This window comes from Setaria italica, chromosome VIII, assembly GCF_000263155.2.
Source record: "Setaria italica strain Yugu1 chromosome VIII, Setaria_italica_v2.0, whole genome shotgun sequence".
NCBI classification, from domain to species: domain Eukaryota; kingdom Viridiplantae; phylum Streptophyta; class Magnoliopsida; order Poales; family Poaceae; genus Setaria; species Setaria italica.
This window is the reverse complement of record NC_028457.1, coordinates 5,492,475-5,512,712: the sequence shown is the minus strand read 5'-3', so window position 1 is coordinate 5,512,712 and position 20,238 is coordinate 5,492,475. Positions and strand designations below refer to the sequence as shown.

Genomic DNA, 20,238 nt, shown 5'->3' with positions numbered 1-20,238 from the left:
GATTTATGTGAGGTTAAGTATGCAAATGTTTATGTGACTGTAAGAAAAAACATGTCTTTTTTTATCAAAAACAGTATGAAAATCAATTTGGTTTGTTCATAAGAAAATAAAAAGGCTGAGATCATAAAACACTTTGCATTTGGTTTGGGTAGGTCAAGTTAGTTTAAAAGGTGCTAGTAAGGTTTTACATGGGTTGCTCTGGTTTTGTTTTGGATCACAAAAAAGTAGTATAGACCTACTGACTGGTCCAGAACACATAATTGGAGTCACGGTGAAACAGAGTATGAACTGAACAGCACTTCTGTTGGCCCTCTTACAGCATAGTGTTGTATTGGCTTTAAAACATGATAACTTTGGGTTACAGACTTACAGTTTGACAATACGATTTAGGTGATAAATCTTTTCATATCATCAAACCACTGTTAACATATTGGCTAGTCATTTAACTTAGAACGGAAATCACGGCGATGCCTGGATATGCTAAATACTTTGCCACTTAACAATCATCGTGTTCTCTTCATGTTTTGGAATGTACCCTAGATGCTGATCAACAGAACAATACTAGTTTTAAGACTATGCAAAGTGCTACAGGCAAGGAGCAACTGCAGAGGTAAACAAAAGGAGATACAATACTACCTTGTGATGGCATCCTTACTCAAGTAAGAGGAGAACTTTGTGGGGATAAAGTAGTGACCAAAGAAACTTCTCTTGCACTCCTTTTCAGAGAGATGTCCTTCTTCTTGATGGATATAAAGGGCACTAGAATGCAGCACCTTGTTCCTCATGTTGACCTCAACCATCCAGGAAAGGTTGCAGTCTCTTCCTTGAGCAGGAAACAGATAACATCTGGGTCAACCAAGCTCACCACAGGAAAACTCGGCCGCACCCGTGGAAGGCAACTCTGGTCAGCCTTGCAAACACCAAAGAACTCATCAGCTCCCACGATGGTGTCCACATCCTTCCTCCAGTTGCCTTTGTTGATGTCAACCAAAGTCCATGTTATGATGGTGAAGTCAGGAGGAGGAGGAGGACGTTTGACAAGAATACAGACGAGCTTAATGATGCCATCGTCAGTTACACAGACACGCCGAAACGGGTCAGGATCACCTGCGTCCATATAGGGCGGCGAGACTTGAGTGCCTGAGCAGGCAGACGGATGTAATGGAGCTGTTGCTGATCTGGGCTATCAGCGAGGACATCAACGAGCAGCATGCCCTGGTAATAGTCAACCCAGCACAAGCATCTGCCGATGGGGACAACAACATCAGTCCTCCACGAGAAGAGATTGACCTTCATGTCTGGAGGGATGCAGCTTGTTAAGACTCCATTTCATTGGAATGCCGGAGGCAGGCAGGAGGCGGATGGTGGGCAAGCAGAGCTCGAGCTGGCGGCGACGGTGCGCAAGATGTGCCACCGTGAACTCGCCATTGTCGCCGTGGCAGAGGATGCCCATCTCTTCGTCGAACATGATGCGCTGCTGCTGCCTTCGGTACGGCTTGAAGAACATGTCAAGCTCGGGGTCGGTGTGGCCACCATCGAAGCAAGGGGGAAGCGCAGTCAGAGACGGCGGCGACGAGGAGGAGCAGCAGGAGTAGACCAAGTAGTCGCGGGGGAACACAACACAAGCGTATGAGCAGCTAAGTAACTTACAACAACACATTTCTAGCATCGTCATGGAAATGGAACAAGATCAATGAACATACATTTGGGGAACAACACAATTTTCAACAAGTAAAGCTTATAAAGCAACCATTGGTCAGAGAAGGGTGCATCCATCTTATAAATGGGTTTGGAGATCCAGATGCCAAATGAAACACAAAGTTTTCTTCTAGCTACTGTTAGTAGATCGTTTGCCAACAAGGGATATTCTAGGAAGAAAACGAATGAATCTAGACTAATTTGTTTGCGAACTGTGCATCCTGTAGAAAAGAGAAACAGCTAACCATCTCTTCTTTAGATGCAATTTTGACATCCTCCTTAACATCCTCCCTACGAAGACGCTTCAGTTCGTGACACCGCACTTTGCACTTCATAGGAAACTGCCTTCCTACAAGCACTTGCGCGTCTTCGGGTGCTGCTGCTACCCGAATCTGTCCACCACAGTTAGCCATAAACTCACCCCACAGTCCACTCTCTGCATCTTCCTTGGCTGCTCTCCCCACCATAAAGGATACCGCTGCCTTGACCACACGTCGAACCGTGTCATCATCTCCCGTCATGTCATATTCGATGAGGCCGCTTTTCCTTTTGCGGGGCACTCGCCATCCCGATCGGCAGCTACTTTTGAGTTCCTAGATGAGTTTCCTAACCCTGTGCTGGCTCCCATAGGACCACCATAGCTTCATTTGCCTGCAGGAACTTCTAGCCCCCCTCCTGCTGCACAGCCACATGCGGCCTGTGCCTCGCCGGCGGCCATCATCTGCCGGCCCGACCCTGCTCCTCCGGCCTCCATCGGTCAAACCTGTTCTCTGCTGGCCGCCACCAGTGAGACCGGTGCTCCGCCAGCCTCCGCCGGTCAGACCGGTTCTCCGCCGGCCTCCGTCCGTCAGATCGGTTCTCCACCAGCCTGGCGCCTCCCGGCCCGTTGGTGCCTCCCTTGCCCTGCCACTACGCTCGGCGTCGCCCTGCACTTCTGGCGCCCCCGTCGCCCTGCGCTGCACCCACGGCCCCTGGCACCCACAGCCCTAGCGCCCTTGCCACCCACCCTGGCGCCCGTCCTGGCACCCCTGGCATCCTAGCGCCATCTGCGCCCCCTTCACTTGCTGCACCCACGCCCCGGTGTCCGCCTCGGCACCCCCTGCGCCCCTGCTGCCTCGCGGCGCTATGCCAATTTCCCCTGTGCGGAACCAACATGGCATGACGACGCGCCAAGAGTGGTTTTCATCTCCCGGCATCATACCATGCCGCCTCCTCTCACCCATGCCGATGTCCTTCCGCAGCACCCTCGTCGACCCCAATTGGCGACATCCCCTGCGAGCCAACATCGTCACTGGTAAATGGATCTTCAAGCACAAGTTCCTTTCCGATGGCTCTCTTGAACACTACAAGGCTCGGTGGGTTCTCCGCGGGTTTACTCAGCGACCGGGTGTTGATTTTGAGGAGACTTTCAGCCCTGTTGTGAAGCCTGCCATAGTCTGCACTGTCCTGTCCCTGGCTCTCTCCCGCGGCTGGTTTATTCATCAGCTTGATGTGAAGAATGCCTTTCTTCACGGCACCCTGTCGGAGACCGTCTATTGTGCACAGCCTGCCGGTTTTGAGGATTCAGCTCACCCTGATTTTGTCTGTCGGTTGAACAGGTCCTTGTATGGCCTCAAGCAGACCCCCCGGGCGTGGTACAGTCGCTTTGTAGCTTACCTGGTTACTCTTGGCTTTGTGGAGGCCAAGTCCGACACCTCGCTTTTTATCTACCGTAGTGGCTCTAACCTGATTTATCTGTTGCTCTATGTTGATGATATTGTGCTTATAGCCTCCTCTCCGGATCTTCTTTGGCGCACCATCCTGTCTTGCAGCAGGAGTTTTTCATGAAGGATCTTGGGGAGCTACATCACTTCTTGGGGATGAAGATTCAGCGTAGTGGTACTAGTCTTCTCCTCTCACAGCGATAGTATATGATTGACATTCTGGACCGTGCCGGTATGACAAATTGCAAGCCTTGCTCGACTCCGGTGGATACTAATCCCAAGCTGGCGTCTGATGGTCCTCCTGTGAAGGATGCTTCCAGTTTTCACAGTCTCGCTGGTGCTTTGCAATACTTGACCTTCACCAGGCCTGACATCGCTTATGCTGTTCAGCAAGTTTGTTTGTTCATGCACGATCCTCGGAAACCTCATTTGGCTGCTCTCAAGCAGATTCTTCGGTACATTCATGACACTTTGGTTCTTGGCTTGTTGTTGCGCCCCTCTTCTAGTGCAAAGCTGACTGTGTACTCCGACATTGACTGGGCAGGGTGTTCTGAGACCAGGAAGTCCACGTCTGGCTTTGCGGTCTTCCTTGGTGATAATTTGGTGTCATGGTCTTCCAAGCGTTAGAACACCGTGTCTCGCTCTAGTGCTGAAGCTGAGTATCGCGCTGTTGCTGAAGCTACATGGCTGCGCCAGCTTTTGGTCGAGCTCCATGCTCCCCCTGGGCACGCCTCCTTGTCTACTGCGACAATATCAGTGCTGTCTACATGTCCTCCAATCTGGTTCAACACCAGCGCACCAAACACATTGAGATTGATCTTCATTTTGTTCGGGAGCGCGTCGCCACTGGTGCTGTTTGTGTCATGCATGTGCCCACTTCTTCACAGTATGCTAACATCTTCACCAAAGGGCTTCCTTCATCGATGTTTTCAGAATTCAGGTCCAGTTTAAATGTCCGGCGAGCCGATGACCAGACTGCGAGGGGTGTTAGATTGTTGTATAGGCCGGTCCTATGGGCCTTGGGTGGTAGCCTGCGCCGCCCCCTTTGGCCGTGCGCCTCCCCCTCTTCAGGGGATGTATAGATGGTATTGGATTAGGCAAGGATCACCGTCGATTAGTATTGTTTTCCAAACCCTAGGTCATCCTTGCCTATATATGTACATGAGCCCTCTTCATAATCAATCTAATATTTCCCGAGCCATACTACTTTCAAGCAGTGCTGGAGATTCATAAAGGCAGCTACCTAACTTAGTTTCTGATTTATGGAATGATCATCAGTCCTCTTGGAATGAAAATCTGATTAACTCGACCTTTCAACAACCAGTTGCTGATGCTATCCTGCATGTCTCAAAAGTCTGTCCTAATTCTGTTCATCAGTTGTGTTGGAAACCTTCTTCTCAAGGAACCTGCTCCACCAAAGAGGCTTATAAGTACCTTGCTGTTCAAACTGCTCACTCCTTGCCAAGTCAAGGTCCGCGTGCTATCTCTCCTGCTCTTTCTATTCTCATTAGAATCTGGAAGCATAAAACCATTCCTCCTTGCATCAAAGCTTTTTCTTGGAGGCTTATTAGACACTCTCTAGCAACTGGTCATAGAGCAGCCACTTTCAGTTCTAGAATTGATAGCACCTGTAAAAGTTGTGGTACTATTGAAACTGATTTTCATCTGTTTTTTGGATGTGATTTTGCTAGAGCTGTCTGGTTTGCAGCAGCTTTGAGAACTGACTGTTTGTTGCAGGAACTGGATGGTTTACAGAGTACTTTGTCTGCTCTCTTATCAAACAATTTTGCAGATGATATTTTGCAGGAAATCTTTACTAGACTTTGGTATCTTTGGAAAGCAAGGAATGACTATAGGTTCAACAATATAAAATGGTCTGTGAGTAGGTTGAATCATGAGGTGCAGGCCGACATTAGTACTTCCATCTTGTTTGATTTTCATGCATGTTTACACAGAAGCTATGCAAGTTGTGCTCCAAATGGCCACACACCTCCACTGCAATGTGCTTTGCCTTCTAATCTTAGTTTGCAGGTCCCTGTTTGCTTTCGGTCTCTTGGCCATCAATGGTGCTGTTGTTCTGATACATCTTTAGCTCCAGATGTTCCTGGCGCTACTCCAAGACAGGCGGGCTTGGGAATTTTTCTGTCTTATGCAGGGAATACAGAGTCATGGACCTTGCAGATTCAAGCAAAGGTGAAGGTGGAATCTGTTCTCATGGCAGAGCTAGCTGCTCTTGGTTTGGCTGCTAGAGTGGCAAAAGCTTTGTAAATCCAGGTGATGCTCGTTGGCACTGATTGTAGTCAAGCAGTTCAGCTCCTACAGAAGGATCTTGCCTCTGCCCCTTGGAGGCTTCGACCTGTTCTTTCAGAGTTTTTTAGCTATCAAGGTCAGCAGTTTCATCGGGTGTTGAAGATTAGTCGACAGGAGAATATTTCTGCACATTTTCTTGCTGTTCAAGCAAGGGCTGTGACTTCTTTCACTTCATGTAATTTCTCCTGTTCTTGTGATTTGCATCAGTTAGGTTGTGCTCTATGCACAGCACTCCAGAATGTATCCCAGGGTCAGTATGACCTCATCAATGTACAATGTGTTTGACTAAGAAATGGAAGCCCTTTATAAAAAAAAATGAAATTCCCTTCCTGGAAAATTCAGCCGCTTAATGTGTTGCAACTTGCAAATTCAAAAAAAAATCCAAATTTTTAGATGACTCCAAATAATAAATTCCCAAGAATGTTTTGGAAGACTCGTGTCCTCAAAACCACAAGTGAGTAGCGACGCGGGCCGATCTGGGCTAGGCTGGAGAGAAGAACACGTGGGTTGTGGGTGACAGGAAAGGGAAAAAAGACACACCGGAGTGAAACGGGTCTACGGGCTGTTTTTTGAGGGGGAATTAGAATTCGGCCCGTGAAGGACTTGGAGTTTAGAATTCATTCAGGAATTACAGGGAGTTGAGATGATTTAGATTAGGAATTGAAAACAGGACATTAAATCTAAAATGTAGATGGCTTTTAAATTTGCAAAGCTTCGGGTTTGGAGGATATTAGGCAAGGTTACTCTGCACATATCTACACTACAATTTAAGGCGGTACTCCCTCACGTCCATGATAAAAAAAAGTCAAACTTTACAAATTTTGACCGCTACATTTAGCGTTGCATTAATATATTTATATTCAAAGTCTTTTTGAGATGATATTGAGTGTTTAGTTAGTGATATTATATTATAAGAGAAATTAAGAGTTAAGATCTACTTCGGAAGACTTTTTTCCAATCCAAATACATCTATCATTTTTGGACGGAGGGAGTATTTGTTGTAAATTCAAAAAAGATTAGATTTCAGCAAAGTTCATCAATGTACGCAGAAAATATGTTTCTAGAAAACAGATGGTGCCCCAAATACGAAAGAGGGCCGTACATCCAACAACCGAGCGCTTGGGATCACGGATGGTAGCTCAGTTAATAAAGTTTTTTTTTTGGAACCAGTTCGTCGGGGTTCCCGACATTGACTTGGTATTCGCATTTTTTCTGAATTTAACTAGAATTATTCTTTTATGGTAGAGATAAAGCGAGACACATATGGTGACTTCGTAAGTCTTGAATTTACCATTTCAATCTATCGGAGGTGCTTATAGTGTGGAACTGTGTACATGTATTTATAGAGGTGAATGTTCATGCTATAGCGTGTGTTTTGTAAAATAAAAGTTAAAATTATCACATCTTCACTCCACAAGTAGCAAGCTAAGAACGTGCAGTGAGATGTGAGAGCGACCGCTTGATTGACGGTTACATAGGAGGTGGAGAATAGGCGACCGCCTGATTGATGGTTACATGGGAGGTGGAGAATAGATAGAGGTGTTTTTCAAAAAAAAAAAATAGATTGGGTAAAGACTACAAAATGCCCGGCCGTATTTTAGTTGGCTAGAACAGCTGGCGGTGTTCTCCTCCCCCAGCTCCGACAATGGCGCAGGCAAGTCTTAGGGTTTGGGGTTTTGGATTTGGGGTTGGGGGTTGGGCTTACTTGTGGCTTGCGGGCCTAGAGGATGCTTCGGGGCGGCTTGCCAGCTGACGGTGGTGGCAGTTGAGACAATGGCGGAGCGGAGGCAGCGCGGGCGCCGCCGGAGTCAGGCGACGGAGGACCCCTAGCTGAGCGGTGGAGGCAGCGGGGTGAGCACCAGCGACAGGTTAGCGCGGGAGCAGTCAAGATAGCGGCGGCAGATCCTGCAGCCCAGCCGTCGGAGACGGGTAGGGCGGCGGTGGAGGCGGGGGCGAGCGGCCATCAACGGAGAAGAAGAAGGGGAAGTTGGAGGGAGAGCGGTGGGGGTAGAGGGCTCGACGACGGGCCTTGTCGGCGCCAGGGATGGTGCTGGCAAGACGGAGGGCGGGCAGGTGATGTCAGTATCGGGGGGAAGAAGTGGGGGATGAGGGAGGGCCGTAGATGTGATCTCTTAATTTTTAGACGTCGGTATCAAGGGGAAGAAGTGGGGGTGAGGGAGGGTCGTAGATGTGATTTCTTAATTTTCTTTAAATTATGTAGAAAAGACTATGGAGATAAAACATCTTCTTCTTAGGAGACTGTGAATCTGTGATACCACTGACAGCGAGAGCCGTGAATTATTTTTGTTCCATCTTTTCTTAAAGAAAAAAAATGTTTCTAAGCCCATTACCGGACCAAGATAAACAGTTGGAGTAAAGCGGCGGCTCCGGGCTCCGGCAAGGAAGGAGGCCTCTCTCCCTTGGTCCGGTCTCGGACCGCACGGGAGGACGGGGGAGAGAAGCAGCAGCCGCCGGCCAACATGGAGGCGGGCAGCAGCCGGGGCCGGAGCGGGAGCGCGGCTCTCAAGCGCCGCAGAGGCTCCGGCGCCGGCTCCGGCTCCGGCTCGACGGCGCAGTCGCTGAACGACGACATCCTCCGCTCCGTCTTCTCCCGCCTGGACGACCACTTCGACCTCGCCCGATGCTCCGCCGTCTGCAGCTCCTGGTACGCCGCTTCCCCTCTTCTCCTTTCCCTTCAGCTCTCCGCCTCGTTGCTCGAGTCAGCAGCGGGCCCCTTCGTTTTGTGATATCATCTTTGGCCTCCGTGGCTAATCTTTGTTCATCCGTGATTTTGCGGACAGCAGATTTGTGCATCTTTTCTTGCTTTCCCTTTCATCCATGGTGGGTTCGGTTTAATTGAAGTTCAGAATGAACAGTAGGAACCGGCGTCTAGTAAAATCATTTTGTGGTTTATGTGCTTGTTCTTTTTGGGAGGAAAGGGGGAAAAACTTAGCTTTTGGTGGTAGGAAGGTACTAATTTCATCAGGAAGCTTGGTAATCAATAATCATAACCTGCTCCTCATAAACGGTAATTTTTATCTTAGATAGAAGAACTGGGCCTCTGAAGGATAGGCTGTTTGCCATGTGTGTTTTATGTGCTATAAAATGTATTAAGGATGTCTGTGCACAGCCTACATATCTTTTAAGCCACTGTTATTTCTGGTTCCAGGTACCAATTGTTGTGCCATAAATTCCTGCAATAGATGGTGCTTTTTGGTTCGACTTTCTCTGTTTCATGATGCATTTCTCCTGTTTGGATTGTTTGATAAGTTTTTCCTTGTGACATTTCTGAAACTCTGTGGCTATGTACCAGTGTTGATTAATATGTGCAGTATGATTTTTCTCCTTTGTTTATAGGAATAGGATAATTGTAACCGCTCATCTCATGAGGGATCTGTATTACAAGAGGAATCCACCAGCAAGAGGTTCAAACTCTAACATTTCAGTAAAAAGTTACTTTGAAGCTCTTGCAATGGATGAGCATGCATCCTCTTTGTCTAATGGACCAGCTGATGCCTATCAGTGGGTTGGTCACCCAATGAGGTAAGCACTCATGTTATACCTCCTATATATATTGTGTATAATGACATGGGTTCTCGTTTGTTAGGTCATCGAACATTGTATACTTTATATTTTCTGCTTTTACAAATCATACTATTTTTTGAGCTACTGTAGATCATATGGGTAGTGGCTCAATAGTCAATATTCATATTTTTTGCTTTCAGTTTCTTATTTCTTTTTGTTTCAGGGCTACTTTGTGCCGTATGAAGGGTGGTTCCATTTTAACTGGAGTTGGAGATAAGGTGGGTGTTGCATCATATAATGTTCTTAATATGTTTAATCAACATAAATATCAAATTTAATTTGGAGTTATGGTAACTAAAAATCATAGTCGGCGTTCTATTAATATTGTTGAGCCATATTTTTTTTAACCAGATTTGAGCCATTTGGTTTAGATGTTGCAATACACCAATATTTAGAACCCTTGCATGTTGGATCCCTGGCAGTTTTTATGTGGAAATAATGTTGTAAAAGTGGCTCTTCTGACCATAATAAAATAGAATGTAACATAACATGATTATGCTGTTGTTTCATATGTTGACCTGTCTTATTGATCAATCATCCAAAGTTTCTGATAGTTGAATGACTTCAAATTGTTTTCAGTGCTTGATCTGTTTTCTCTCACTATTGTTCCTGATCTATCGCTCATCACGAATAGTTTGTAGTTTTGACATTGTTTTTTCTTTTTTGACAGATTCTCCGACTTTGGTCTGCTGAAACCTGCAAATTCATGAATGAGTACAATGTGCCAAATGCTAAAACGTTGGTCGATTTTGAATTTGATGAAAATAAGGTAATCAATATTGTTGCATTTTCAATTTCTTCATATTTGGGTATCACTTGCCATGGTCTGTGTTTGACTGAAATATTGCTTGAGTAAAGGCACACAGAAAGTTTAAAATATTGTTTCTTGTCACCACATGCTTCTTTGTAGCAGGCTGTAGTGTAGAGTACATGTATCACCTATTTATATGGCATAAATTTAAGCTGTTCTTCCAATGCATCAATAGTGTAACACACTGACTGAACTGGTGTTTCCGATAGTTATTACCGTGTCATCCAAACTATTTTGTTTTATTCATGGAAGATGTACATTTACAGAACCGTGTTCTTGTAGTTGAAATAGCTTTGTTTCACAATTTTATACCACAGCATATGTCTTGACAAAACTTTAACTTCTTTTTACGTACCAGAAAATTTATTCCAATGCTCTGTGAAGATTGTAGGTTTGACTAGCTCCCAAATTTGCATATGGAGACGGAGTGAACCAAGAAGCATATTTCAATCTAGTGGAGCCTCATTCAATCATGGGTTATGCATGAGGTGAGGAGGCTGGTTTTCATTCCTTGATCTGCCATGCCTTTTCAGGCTAATTACAAGATTAGTATTAGCTGCTAGCCACCTATTACTAATATTTTGAAGTTTTCTTCGAGCATGAAATTGCACTGGAGGGGTCATGAATAAGTTTGTGAACGTTCCACCATTATGATTAGCCTAGGAAGTGTTATTTTTATTTTAATTAGGATTTTTACCTAATGTTCATTTGCTTGTGCAGTTATGCGGATCCAGAGGTTGTAATTGGCTGTGAGGATGGTCGAGCCTTTGTATATGATATGTACAGCAGAAGTTGTTCAAGTATTTATCGGTACGTGCCATTCCAGATTTTTCTTCATTTTAATTTGTTGGCATTTATGTTTGCAACTACAAGCTCTAGTTCACCCAGTAGGTATTCTGAGTCGATCACTGGAATTACTCGATCAATTTTGAAACCTGAAGTTGCTGACTTTATTTGCCATACCATTGAAGTAGAAAAATAATCTAAGAGTAATGAAAACAAAGAATTATGACAGTCATGCATATAGAAAAATATTGTTTCTTGAGGTTAATCTGTAGTTTCTGATTGTAACCTACATGTCTTCTGGAATAATCCCTGTTTAAAATGTGCAATACAGGCTTCACTCTTCTCCTGTGACATGCTTGACAATAACAGATGACCAGCTGATTCTTGGTGGTTCTACATTTGGAAATATAGCTATTGCAGATCAAACCTCAGGGCAGAAAATAGGTGTTCTGAAATCAGCTTATGCACCATTAGGTGAGCATTCAACTAATTGCCAATCATTAGCATGGGCAACTTCCATTTTTTGGTGATGATGAGGATGACTAATTACTACAATTTTCTGTAATAATACAGAACCTTTTAGAGGTGGTCCTAGGTAGCCCAGTTCTTGTGTTTTTGTGGCTTCAGTCTTATTAGCTTGTTGATTTCCCCTTTTTTTTCATTTCAAGATAATGGCAGAACTTTTCTGCTTATTGGTCATTATTTTTTTGTTGCCTTCCTATATGACATTAGCACTGTACAACAGTCAAAGCAGAGAGATAGAGAAATTAATTTTACTTCGAGAAGTGGTGTGTGCTTATATAAATGTTCCTTTTTATCTGATGTTTTATATAAGGTTAACAAGTTCTTCTATTACTCATAACTTTTAAATGTTAATTGCCTGTAAAAAATTGGATAATATGTCCTTGGTTGATAGATAACCTGTATTAGGCATATACTTATTGGATATTTCATGGTAAGTGTCGTTAATCAAAACTCATTTGAAACATTCTGTTGTGAGCTCAGTAACTTAATTGAATTCTGTCTTCTTTTTCACCATTTCAGCAATTAGATCCTTATCTTTCAGCACAAATTCACACATGATATTCGCTGGCTCGTCTGCTGGTTATGCACATTGCTGGGACTTAAGGTCAGTAAACAATACTGCACAGGTGTCTGGTTTGCTAAATAGCTGAGGCTGTACTGATCACAAATCATGAGCATTTTAGCATTGTTTCTGCAGTTGTCCCAAAAGAAAGGAATTGCATATATGTTTATCTGATCAAATTAGGAATCCCTTTTCACTTTGAAGTTTGAATAGATGAATAAACAGTTGCAAATATCATGGCGTAAATTTTTATTGCAGCATTTAGTATAAGATATTTAATTTGTTGTGTTGTACTTTTGTGTTGTATGAAAAGGTCATTACTTTTCATTTTAATCTATATTTTTTTATGAATTTAGCTGTCATGATTTATCGCATGAGCTAGTTGGGAATTCAGATTGCTTTAGCATGGTGTGTTATAAGTTTATACCTCTAAAGCTTTTGTGCGGCTTATAAGTCTGGTGAATTACTATCTAGATGTGAACTCTTATTGGAATTGGATAACCGCAATCATGTTAGCCATCTGCCCATTCTAAGATTCATTTGACCAACCACATTTTCATAGCGCTTTCCCTTATCTTATTAATTGCTGCCAACAATAGTTCAAATGCTAATGACAAAGTTAAGCAAATCATGACTGTGATCTCATCATAGTTATTTTTATTCTCTGTTGTCGCTTCAGGACTCTCAGGCCTCTTTGGGAACAAAGAGTCAGCCCAAACGTCATCTACAGTGCACATCACTTGCCAGGTGACACGACAGCACTGGCAGTTGGTGGCATCGACGGTGTGCTTCGCTTGATATCGCAAAGAACCGGTGAAATCATTCGAAGCATTGTCGTGGACACAGACCGCCCAGCAGAACCCACATCCAGATCCAGGCATCAAATTGAGAAGAAGCGTGTTCGCGAGGTTGCCCCTGATGCCCGAGTGGATAACATCTCCACACGTTTGCGCCCTCAGATTACCAGCCTATCGGTTGGCATTAAGAAAATCGTGACCACCCATGGCGAAAACTACATCAGGGTCTTGAAGTTTTGCCCAAAAAACTCATAAAACTGTCAGTCTTAATGTGACCTAGTTATCCGGATAGCACACTGTTTGTGACCTGTACGCTGCCTGAATAATATGGTGTGATATGTAGTCTTATGTAACTGTAAGAATAGCTTGAAAGGCTGAAACATTGGTCGATGTACTGTAGCTCTTAAGATGTCTATGGGTCTGCTGGTAATATATGGTTGCAGAAAAAAATGTTTGTAATCTGTTTATGATGAACTGTTGAAAAAATGTTTATTGGATGAATTGAAAAGGAAAGGTGGCTTCAGTTTATTTTATGATAATTTTATGATAAATGACCTGTTAAATTAGTGTCGGTGAACCTACCTTACCTTGAGCAACATATTCTAGGCTTGTAGCAACGGCGGGTGTGCCAAGTTTGCAGGTGTCTAGATTTGGGAAAAATTGAGTCGTGTGTCCCTGGACCCTGGTGACGGTTCTTGCAACATAATGATAGTTCGTTTATCAGGCAAGAATGTAAAAACTTAGGGGGTGTTTGGATACGAGGTGTTAAACTTTAACAGTGTCACATCGAATGTTCGGATGCTAATTAGGAGAACTAAATATGAGCTAACTATAAAACTAATTGCAGAACCCTATGCTAATTCGCGAGATGAATCTATTAAGCCTAATTAATCCATCATTAGCAAATGGTTACTGTAGCACCACATTGTCAAATCATGTACTAATTAGACTTAATAGATTCGTCTCGTGAATTACACTCCATCTGTGCAATTAGTTTTATAATTAACCTATATTTAATACTCCTAATTAGCATTCAAACATCCGATGTGACGGGTGTTAAACTTTAACACTAGTGAGCCAAACAGGCCCTTAGTGTAATGGAGTCGATTAGATATCATTGGTTTGAGTGTAGTTCATTAAATAGCATGATTTTTATCTTATTGTTTCTTTTCTTTAAAAAAAATAAGTGCTGCGTCTCTATGCCCTTACTTTTTCTGCAAAATTTGAGACATCGAGATTTTTTTTTTGAGCACTTTTGAGACCACCGAGATGACAAGGTCTCCACAAACGTGGGCCGAATGATTGTGGAGGCCTCGTCAGGCCTGAACAAAACAAAGGCTTTGCTACTGGACCCAGTGAGTTTGCACCATTCATTTATTTTAAACTTTTAGTTATAGTGTTATACCATATCGCCTCCGAGAGATGGAACACCCATGTTCATATGCTGTCGCCCGGATCGCCTTGTCACCACGAGGTAACAGTGGTAAGCACTCATATCATGTTGTTGAGAAAATGAAATCCTAGTTGCTAGCACACTACATGATGTGCTTTGAGCAATTTTTTTCACATGCATGTATGCGGCTACTGGAGGAGCACACAAACAGGAGCCGAAGTTTTTTGTCAAAAATCAAGGTCCTAGCTAGGATCTTTTTTTTGGCGTATAAAAATATCTAATCGTAAAATTATGATTCTATTAATTTTTGTAAAATGCATTTTTTAGGAATTGATATACATGTAAAAGCTGAGGCTTGCAATATTTATTTTGTTAAATTTAATTAATTTTGCAAACTTCAACATAGTTAGACCAATTCGAATGAGAATTTCATATTAGTGTGTCCAAGGGTAACATGTGGTACACAACATTTAAGTATTTTTTTTTCTTTACTTGTCTTTTTGTTACGATCTATAAAAATCATCTTGCTTATTAGATTATGACTTTGTACATTTATACTTGCTTCTATATTTTTTAAAAACTTAATTTAACAATCTATGAAACCTAGCTCATCGTTTGGATAAACTAGTTAGACATTTTGTATTAAAATGTTAAATTTTACATCTATAAACATATATTCTAAATATTATAGTACATTTCCATATAATAATTTTTTGAAAAATGAGAAGACAAGTAAATTGTACACGTACTGGATCTTATTCTATTGTATTTATTCTATACATTGGAATCGTCGGACTCACTGTTTGAGAGTAAAATTATATTTCAAATTTGAGATCTAAAATCACCCATCCATCCACTCTGGGGGTGTTTGGTTCCACGGACTAAAGTTTAGTCCCTGCCACATCGAATGTTTATATACCAATTAGGAGGACTAAACATGAGCTAATTATAAAACCAATTACATAGTATTGACATTCTAGTTTTGTGACACATATCATGTATATCTCCGTTTGTAAAAAAAAAGTCATTCTAGTTTTGTCCTAAATTAAAACCTTCTTATATTTCTTAAATTATAGTTCTCATCAAATCTAATCAAGTTTATATTTGTCGCCACTCAAGGCCCAACAACAATCTGATCTATAATGCTGGGCTCCTTTTTTTTTACACAGTATAGACGTAGATGCTTAGAAATGCAGGGAGACTTAACCCTACAAATACACGCACGAATCCTACCTCTATGAGCATCCTCAAGAGCCTGAGCCGACGGATCCTTGAGATTGATGAAGTCACCACTGGCACCTCGTTAAAGAAGGGCACGTCACTTACCACCGAAAGAATAGCATCGGTTAAATCCTAGAATAAATTCAGAAAATACGAGCAACAGTGCTGAGTTGAGGACTCGAATCCTGGTGGATAGGTTCCATCACAAAGAATCTTACCAGTTGAGCTACATTCGTACAACTTGATATAAGAATCATTCCAGAAATCACTGTAAATCTAATAAAAAGGGGAACATTTCAACGAAAATTGTTCCAATAAAGCACCACTTGTGGTTGAATTTTATAACTCCAAATGTTTAAACCATAGCATTCTCTGCACGAGCACGATCCAAGATATCATGAGATGAGACTGGCATCACTTTTTTATTTTTTATTTTTTCTTTTACGATTTTGCAAAAATAAATAGCAAATTTGTAGAAATAGACCTCTACCACCAGTTCAAATGGCGGTACGGTAGGTTAAAAAAAATGAAAGGGAGTTACTGCCAATTCAAATGGCAGTTGCGTGAGGTTGCAGCGGAGGGGTAGCTACCGCCAACCCCTCCCACGACTCCGTCGGCTACCGTGAAATGGCGGTAGCTAACCCCTCCCACGACTCCGCCGGTGGGTGCCAGCTATAGCCGGTTAAAATGTAACTTCGAGTATTTTTTTATTATGTTGTTTTCGTGTAATATTTTCTCTAAGTTAAAAAATATAAAGTTACATTGGAAGTACTAAATATTTGAATATGTAACTATTGGTTGCAATATGAAACTTCCTAATTTGAGAGAGATAGAGCGCTTTGAGGAAATAATTGAAATTGAACGAACTTCCAGCCATTAAATACATAGTTGTTTCCAGCGAAATTACAACATATAAAAATGAAATTCGTGCACAACATATGAACACCAATGACTGTAGACCGAACAATTAATTATAGATTGCAGTGGCATGTGCGGCACGGATGCTATCCTGAATATGTGCTATTGCTAAACCTAACATGCCTTGGGTAATTGAAATAGTCGGGGATAGAGCCATCTCTAGTTTCTAGTAGAACTGGCTTTGCGAAAGCTGGGAGGGTCCAGCCTCATAGTAATCAGCACCCCCGGAGGAAGGCGGAGACGGTGGGCGATCCTTGTTATGATGGTATGGGCACTTGTACCAGGGATTGGTACAAATCAAGTCACCGGCGATGTTAACCGCCCAAGCATTTGCATCAACTTTGGCTGATATGGAGATGAAATAATATAATTTACAACACATATCAGTAACTTGAAATACAATTTACAGGACAACATAAATGAAATATTACAGGATACAGATTTATTAAAATATCTTAATATTACAACTTAGCTTTCAATCCACAATCTAAGAATTACACGAGTCTCTCCACATAGACCAAACGTGACAAATTACATTACATATGACTAAGTTGAAGAAACGTAGGAGTTCATAAACATACAACACACAATACTAGTGTTGCATACATTAATCACAGAAGGCCGTCATTGTTCCTATGTGCACGACGACCTCGACCATGTGCTGGAGCATTTGCGTCACCTGTTGATGGTCCAGCTTGGTTACTTCCGCCTCCATATGTCATTGCAGGGTAGTTCTTGTACGTGTGATATGTTTCATGGCACTTCAAGCAGAGGCGCACTTCAGGACTAGCTTCAGATTGATCCATGTTGTTTCGGATGCGTCTGTTCTTGCGTCGCTCAACCCCTTGGAACATTACTGAATCAGGGTCAGAAATGTAATGCGCGGTATTTCCAAAGTTATTTATGAAGTTTCCTAGTAAATGTTATCCAGAAACCTCGTTCCTCCAAGTGGCCTACATAGTTTCCTCAAGGAAGTAATGTGGTACGAACCTACGAGGCTGAAGTCTCCCTACCTCAAGGCATGCAACAATGACATAGGTGTAAGGCCTGTGAAGCAGTCTTGGCTTCTGGCATGCACAAACACATCCTTCATTGCTAATGATGCACTCCCATATGTGTTTCTCACGCCTCCCTCCCAATCGACCTTTGTCCCTGCAAATAACCTCATACCGGCGTTCAACGACGCCCACTTCAGTAACGTGATGCTTACAAGCCTTTTTAATTGCTTACTCCATGTAGGCTATCATCTTGTATCCATAAATTTTATGATTATCAGTCATTGACTTATTGGCCACCGCGTACCGTTCCCTCAAGTACTTCATGGTGTGGTATAAGAAGAATTCCATGATACCAACTAGGGGCAGTCCCCTAACACTACACAGGATCTAGTTGTACACCTCAGCTAGGTTTGTAGTCATTATACCCCACCTAACACCTCTCTCGTCATACAGTAATGCCCACTTTTCCTTCGGCTCATGCTCAATCCACTGTGAGAATTACTTAATGGACCTACCCCGTCTTCATTTGACATTTGGACCATCCAGTCCGACAGCCTCTAGAGACACAGGGTGGTCAACCTCGCTGTTTACCAGCCTCTTACCTAGCTCTTCAGATTGTTTCTTTGTAAACTCATCAAGTTTCTTCCAAAGTAGATTGAATTTACTCTCCTGATTCTAGTTACATAGCTGTTTAAACATTTGCATAAGGGTCTTGTTTTTGAATTGGCTATGAAATTTTGCCTCCATATGCCTCATGCACCACCTACTCTTCAAGTCCGTCCACTGCGCCGTCCTGCGATGTTCCACATTGCCATTCTATAGGTCTTCGATTGCTTGTAGAATGCCTTTTGTGTCGATCATGAATTATACAAACACCCTCCGTGACCTTCACAAGAATTTGCTTAACCCTCTCTAGGAACCAATACCAACTATCTCCAAACTCTTTCTCCTCTCTCCCTTTCTTCCTCTTTTCTCCCAGTTCCTCTCTTCCCTCCCTTTCTCTCGGTTGCTCTGGTTCCGAATGGCAAGTGCGCGTGCCCCAGCCCCAGCCGCTCCGCGGCTTTTAAAGGTGGGCCGCCTACCACTAAATCAGGCGGCGGTAACTTCCCGCTCCTGCCATTTGAATCGGCAGCATGCTGTTACCGCCGTCCCATCCGGTGATAACTCCCTGGTCCACGACCGCCAGCAATCCATGTGCCGCTCGCCGTTTCAGATGGCAGTAAGTGGTTCCTGACGCTGACGTGGTGCACCGGCACATCTACTGCCGTTTCATTCGGTGGTAACTTCTCTCACTGCCGGTTGAAACGGCAGTAGCCGTTTGATCTGGCGGTAGGATTCATTTCTGCAAATTTCTGGATCGGCTATTTATTCCTGCAAAATCGTAAAAGAAAAAAATAAAAAAATTCCCTATATGGAAACTCAAATATTTCAACGCAGCAGTCGGCGTCGTTGACGTGTGTGCTGTGCAACGCCGCCTCAAGGCTCAACAACGATGGCAGCATAGACGTCTCAACGCCGTTGGGGGGCCTGCCCACAGCCCAAGATGATGTTGCCAAGACCTGGGCCGTTATTAAGTCCTAGAGAGATATCTTAATGGCGCTTTGTTTTAGAACTTTTTTTTAGTGCCACATCGCCATCCAAACCCGACGGCGACAGGGTCATAAGGTCTCACCGGGATGGTGGTGTCACCACGAGGCAACCGTGGTTAGCAATCATCTCAATGATTATGGAAATTTGGTTGCCCTATACTGCAGTACTATCGTTCAGTCTCATTCAATTGCTTGTATCGGCGCATAGACTCGAGCACACTACATGCTGTGCCCTAAGCTTTTTTTTTAATTTTTTTTATCGCCTGCTTCTTCTTTGACTAATGGATGCAAGTCACCGTTGATCGATCTTGATTATTCTGAATTTTACTCTCCCTCTGTTTTGTTATATACCCTGTTATGTTTTGTTATATACCCCGTTAACCTAATATCACCAATTAACTCAATCACCACCCCTTGGACCTTTTTTTTTTGCATGCAGTTTCAAAGAATATGACGATGGATCGACCTTTGGACCTTTGTGGTCCATGTGTCGCCTTTGTTGTCCCTGCTACTGCTAGTCTTTCTGATGGCTCCTCGCCGCACTGCTCACGTTAACGACGGAGATGCGTGGCACGTCACCATCACCAACGACTACGACCGGGACGCAGCGGCAGCATGCAAGAGGGAGCCACGCGGCCGCGGCGCAACACAGTGTCAATTTTTTTTAGCTTTAACCATCATCAATAACTAATATCGCCTATAAAATGTATGGTTGATTCTATATCGCTTCGCAGCTATTTTCATCTCATCCCCACTAAGGTACAAAGCACCAACGCAAATCTCATTCTCCCTGTACTACCAAGGGATATTTCTGTGGCGGAACCGCCAAACTTAAGCTGGTTTAAGTGCAACGAATCGCTGTCGGAACAGCAATTATCCGAAACGCACCTAAAACAGCGTAAGTCCGGTAGTCCGTCGAGTGTCCCTAAGACTCCTCGAAAGATCCACGACGTGTCTCATAGCCATACACCAGGATCGCTTCCACGATGGAAAGGCATCAACAAACATTACATTTTTACATACATATTGGGGTACGGATTATTACAGACCATAGTTTCAAACAAACTGAATAGTGCAGGTTAGAGCGGTTCTAGGAGTTTAAAACATAAACTGGTCCAGGTGAAAGAAAAACATCTAAGTTTTATTTCTAGGGTATTATGAGACTTGTAAAAATACCCTAATTCTTCGAGGCTTCTTCCTCGGCGGACTCTTGCTGTGGCTCTGAAATAGCAACGAGGGATAACCCTGAGTACTGGGTACTCAGCAAGACTTACCCGACTAACCAATATAATACCTTTTCTGGAACTGCATGATAGCTGTTTAGTGTACTGGCTGACTCACC

At 43.2% G+C, this 20,238-nt stretch overlaps 2 protein-coding genes across 2 annotated transcripts; both read left to right on the top strand.

Moving 5' to 3' along the window:
• The first annotated feature begins 3,635 nt into the window (after positions 1–3,635).
• Positions 3,636–4,028, top strand: LOC106804455 (uncharacterized mitochondrial protein AtMg00810-like). The gene has a single exon (XM_014805616.1). The coding sequence runs from the start codon at positions 3,636–3,638 to the stop codon at positions 4,026–4,028; it is 393 nt and encodes a 130-aa protein (XP_014661102.1).
• A 4,040-nt stretch (positions 4,029–8,068) lies between these two features.
• On the top strand, positions 8,069–13,310 carry LOC101757521 (F-box/WD-40 repeat-containing protein At3g52030). The gene is made up of 9 exons (XM_004978817.3): positions 8,069–8,376; positions 9,069–9,254; positions 9,460–9,514; positions 9,967–10,065; positions 10,492–10,595; positions 10,828–10,917; positions 11,225–11,367; positions 11,938–12,022; positions 12,660–13,310. Exons 1-9 carry the CDS (start codon positions 8,192–8,194, stop codon positions 13,030–13,032), a joined length of 1,320 nt encoding a protein of 439 aa, XP_004978874.1. The 5' UTR covers positions 8,069–8,191; the 3' UTR covers positions 13,033–13,310.
• The last annotated feature ends 6,928 nt before the right edge of the window (positions 13,311–20,238 follow it).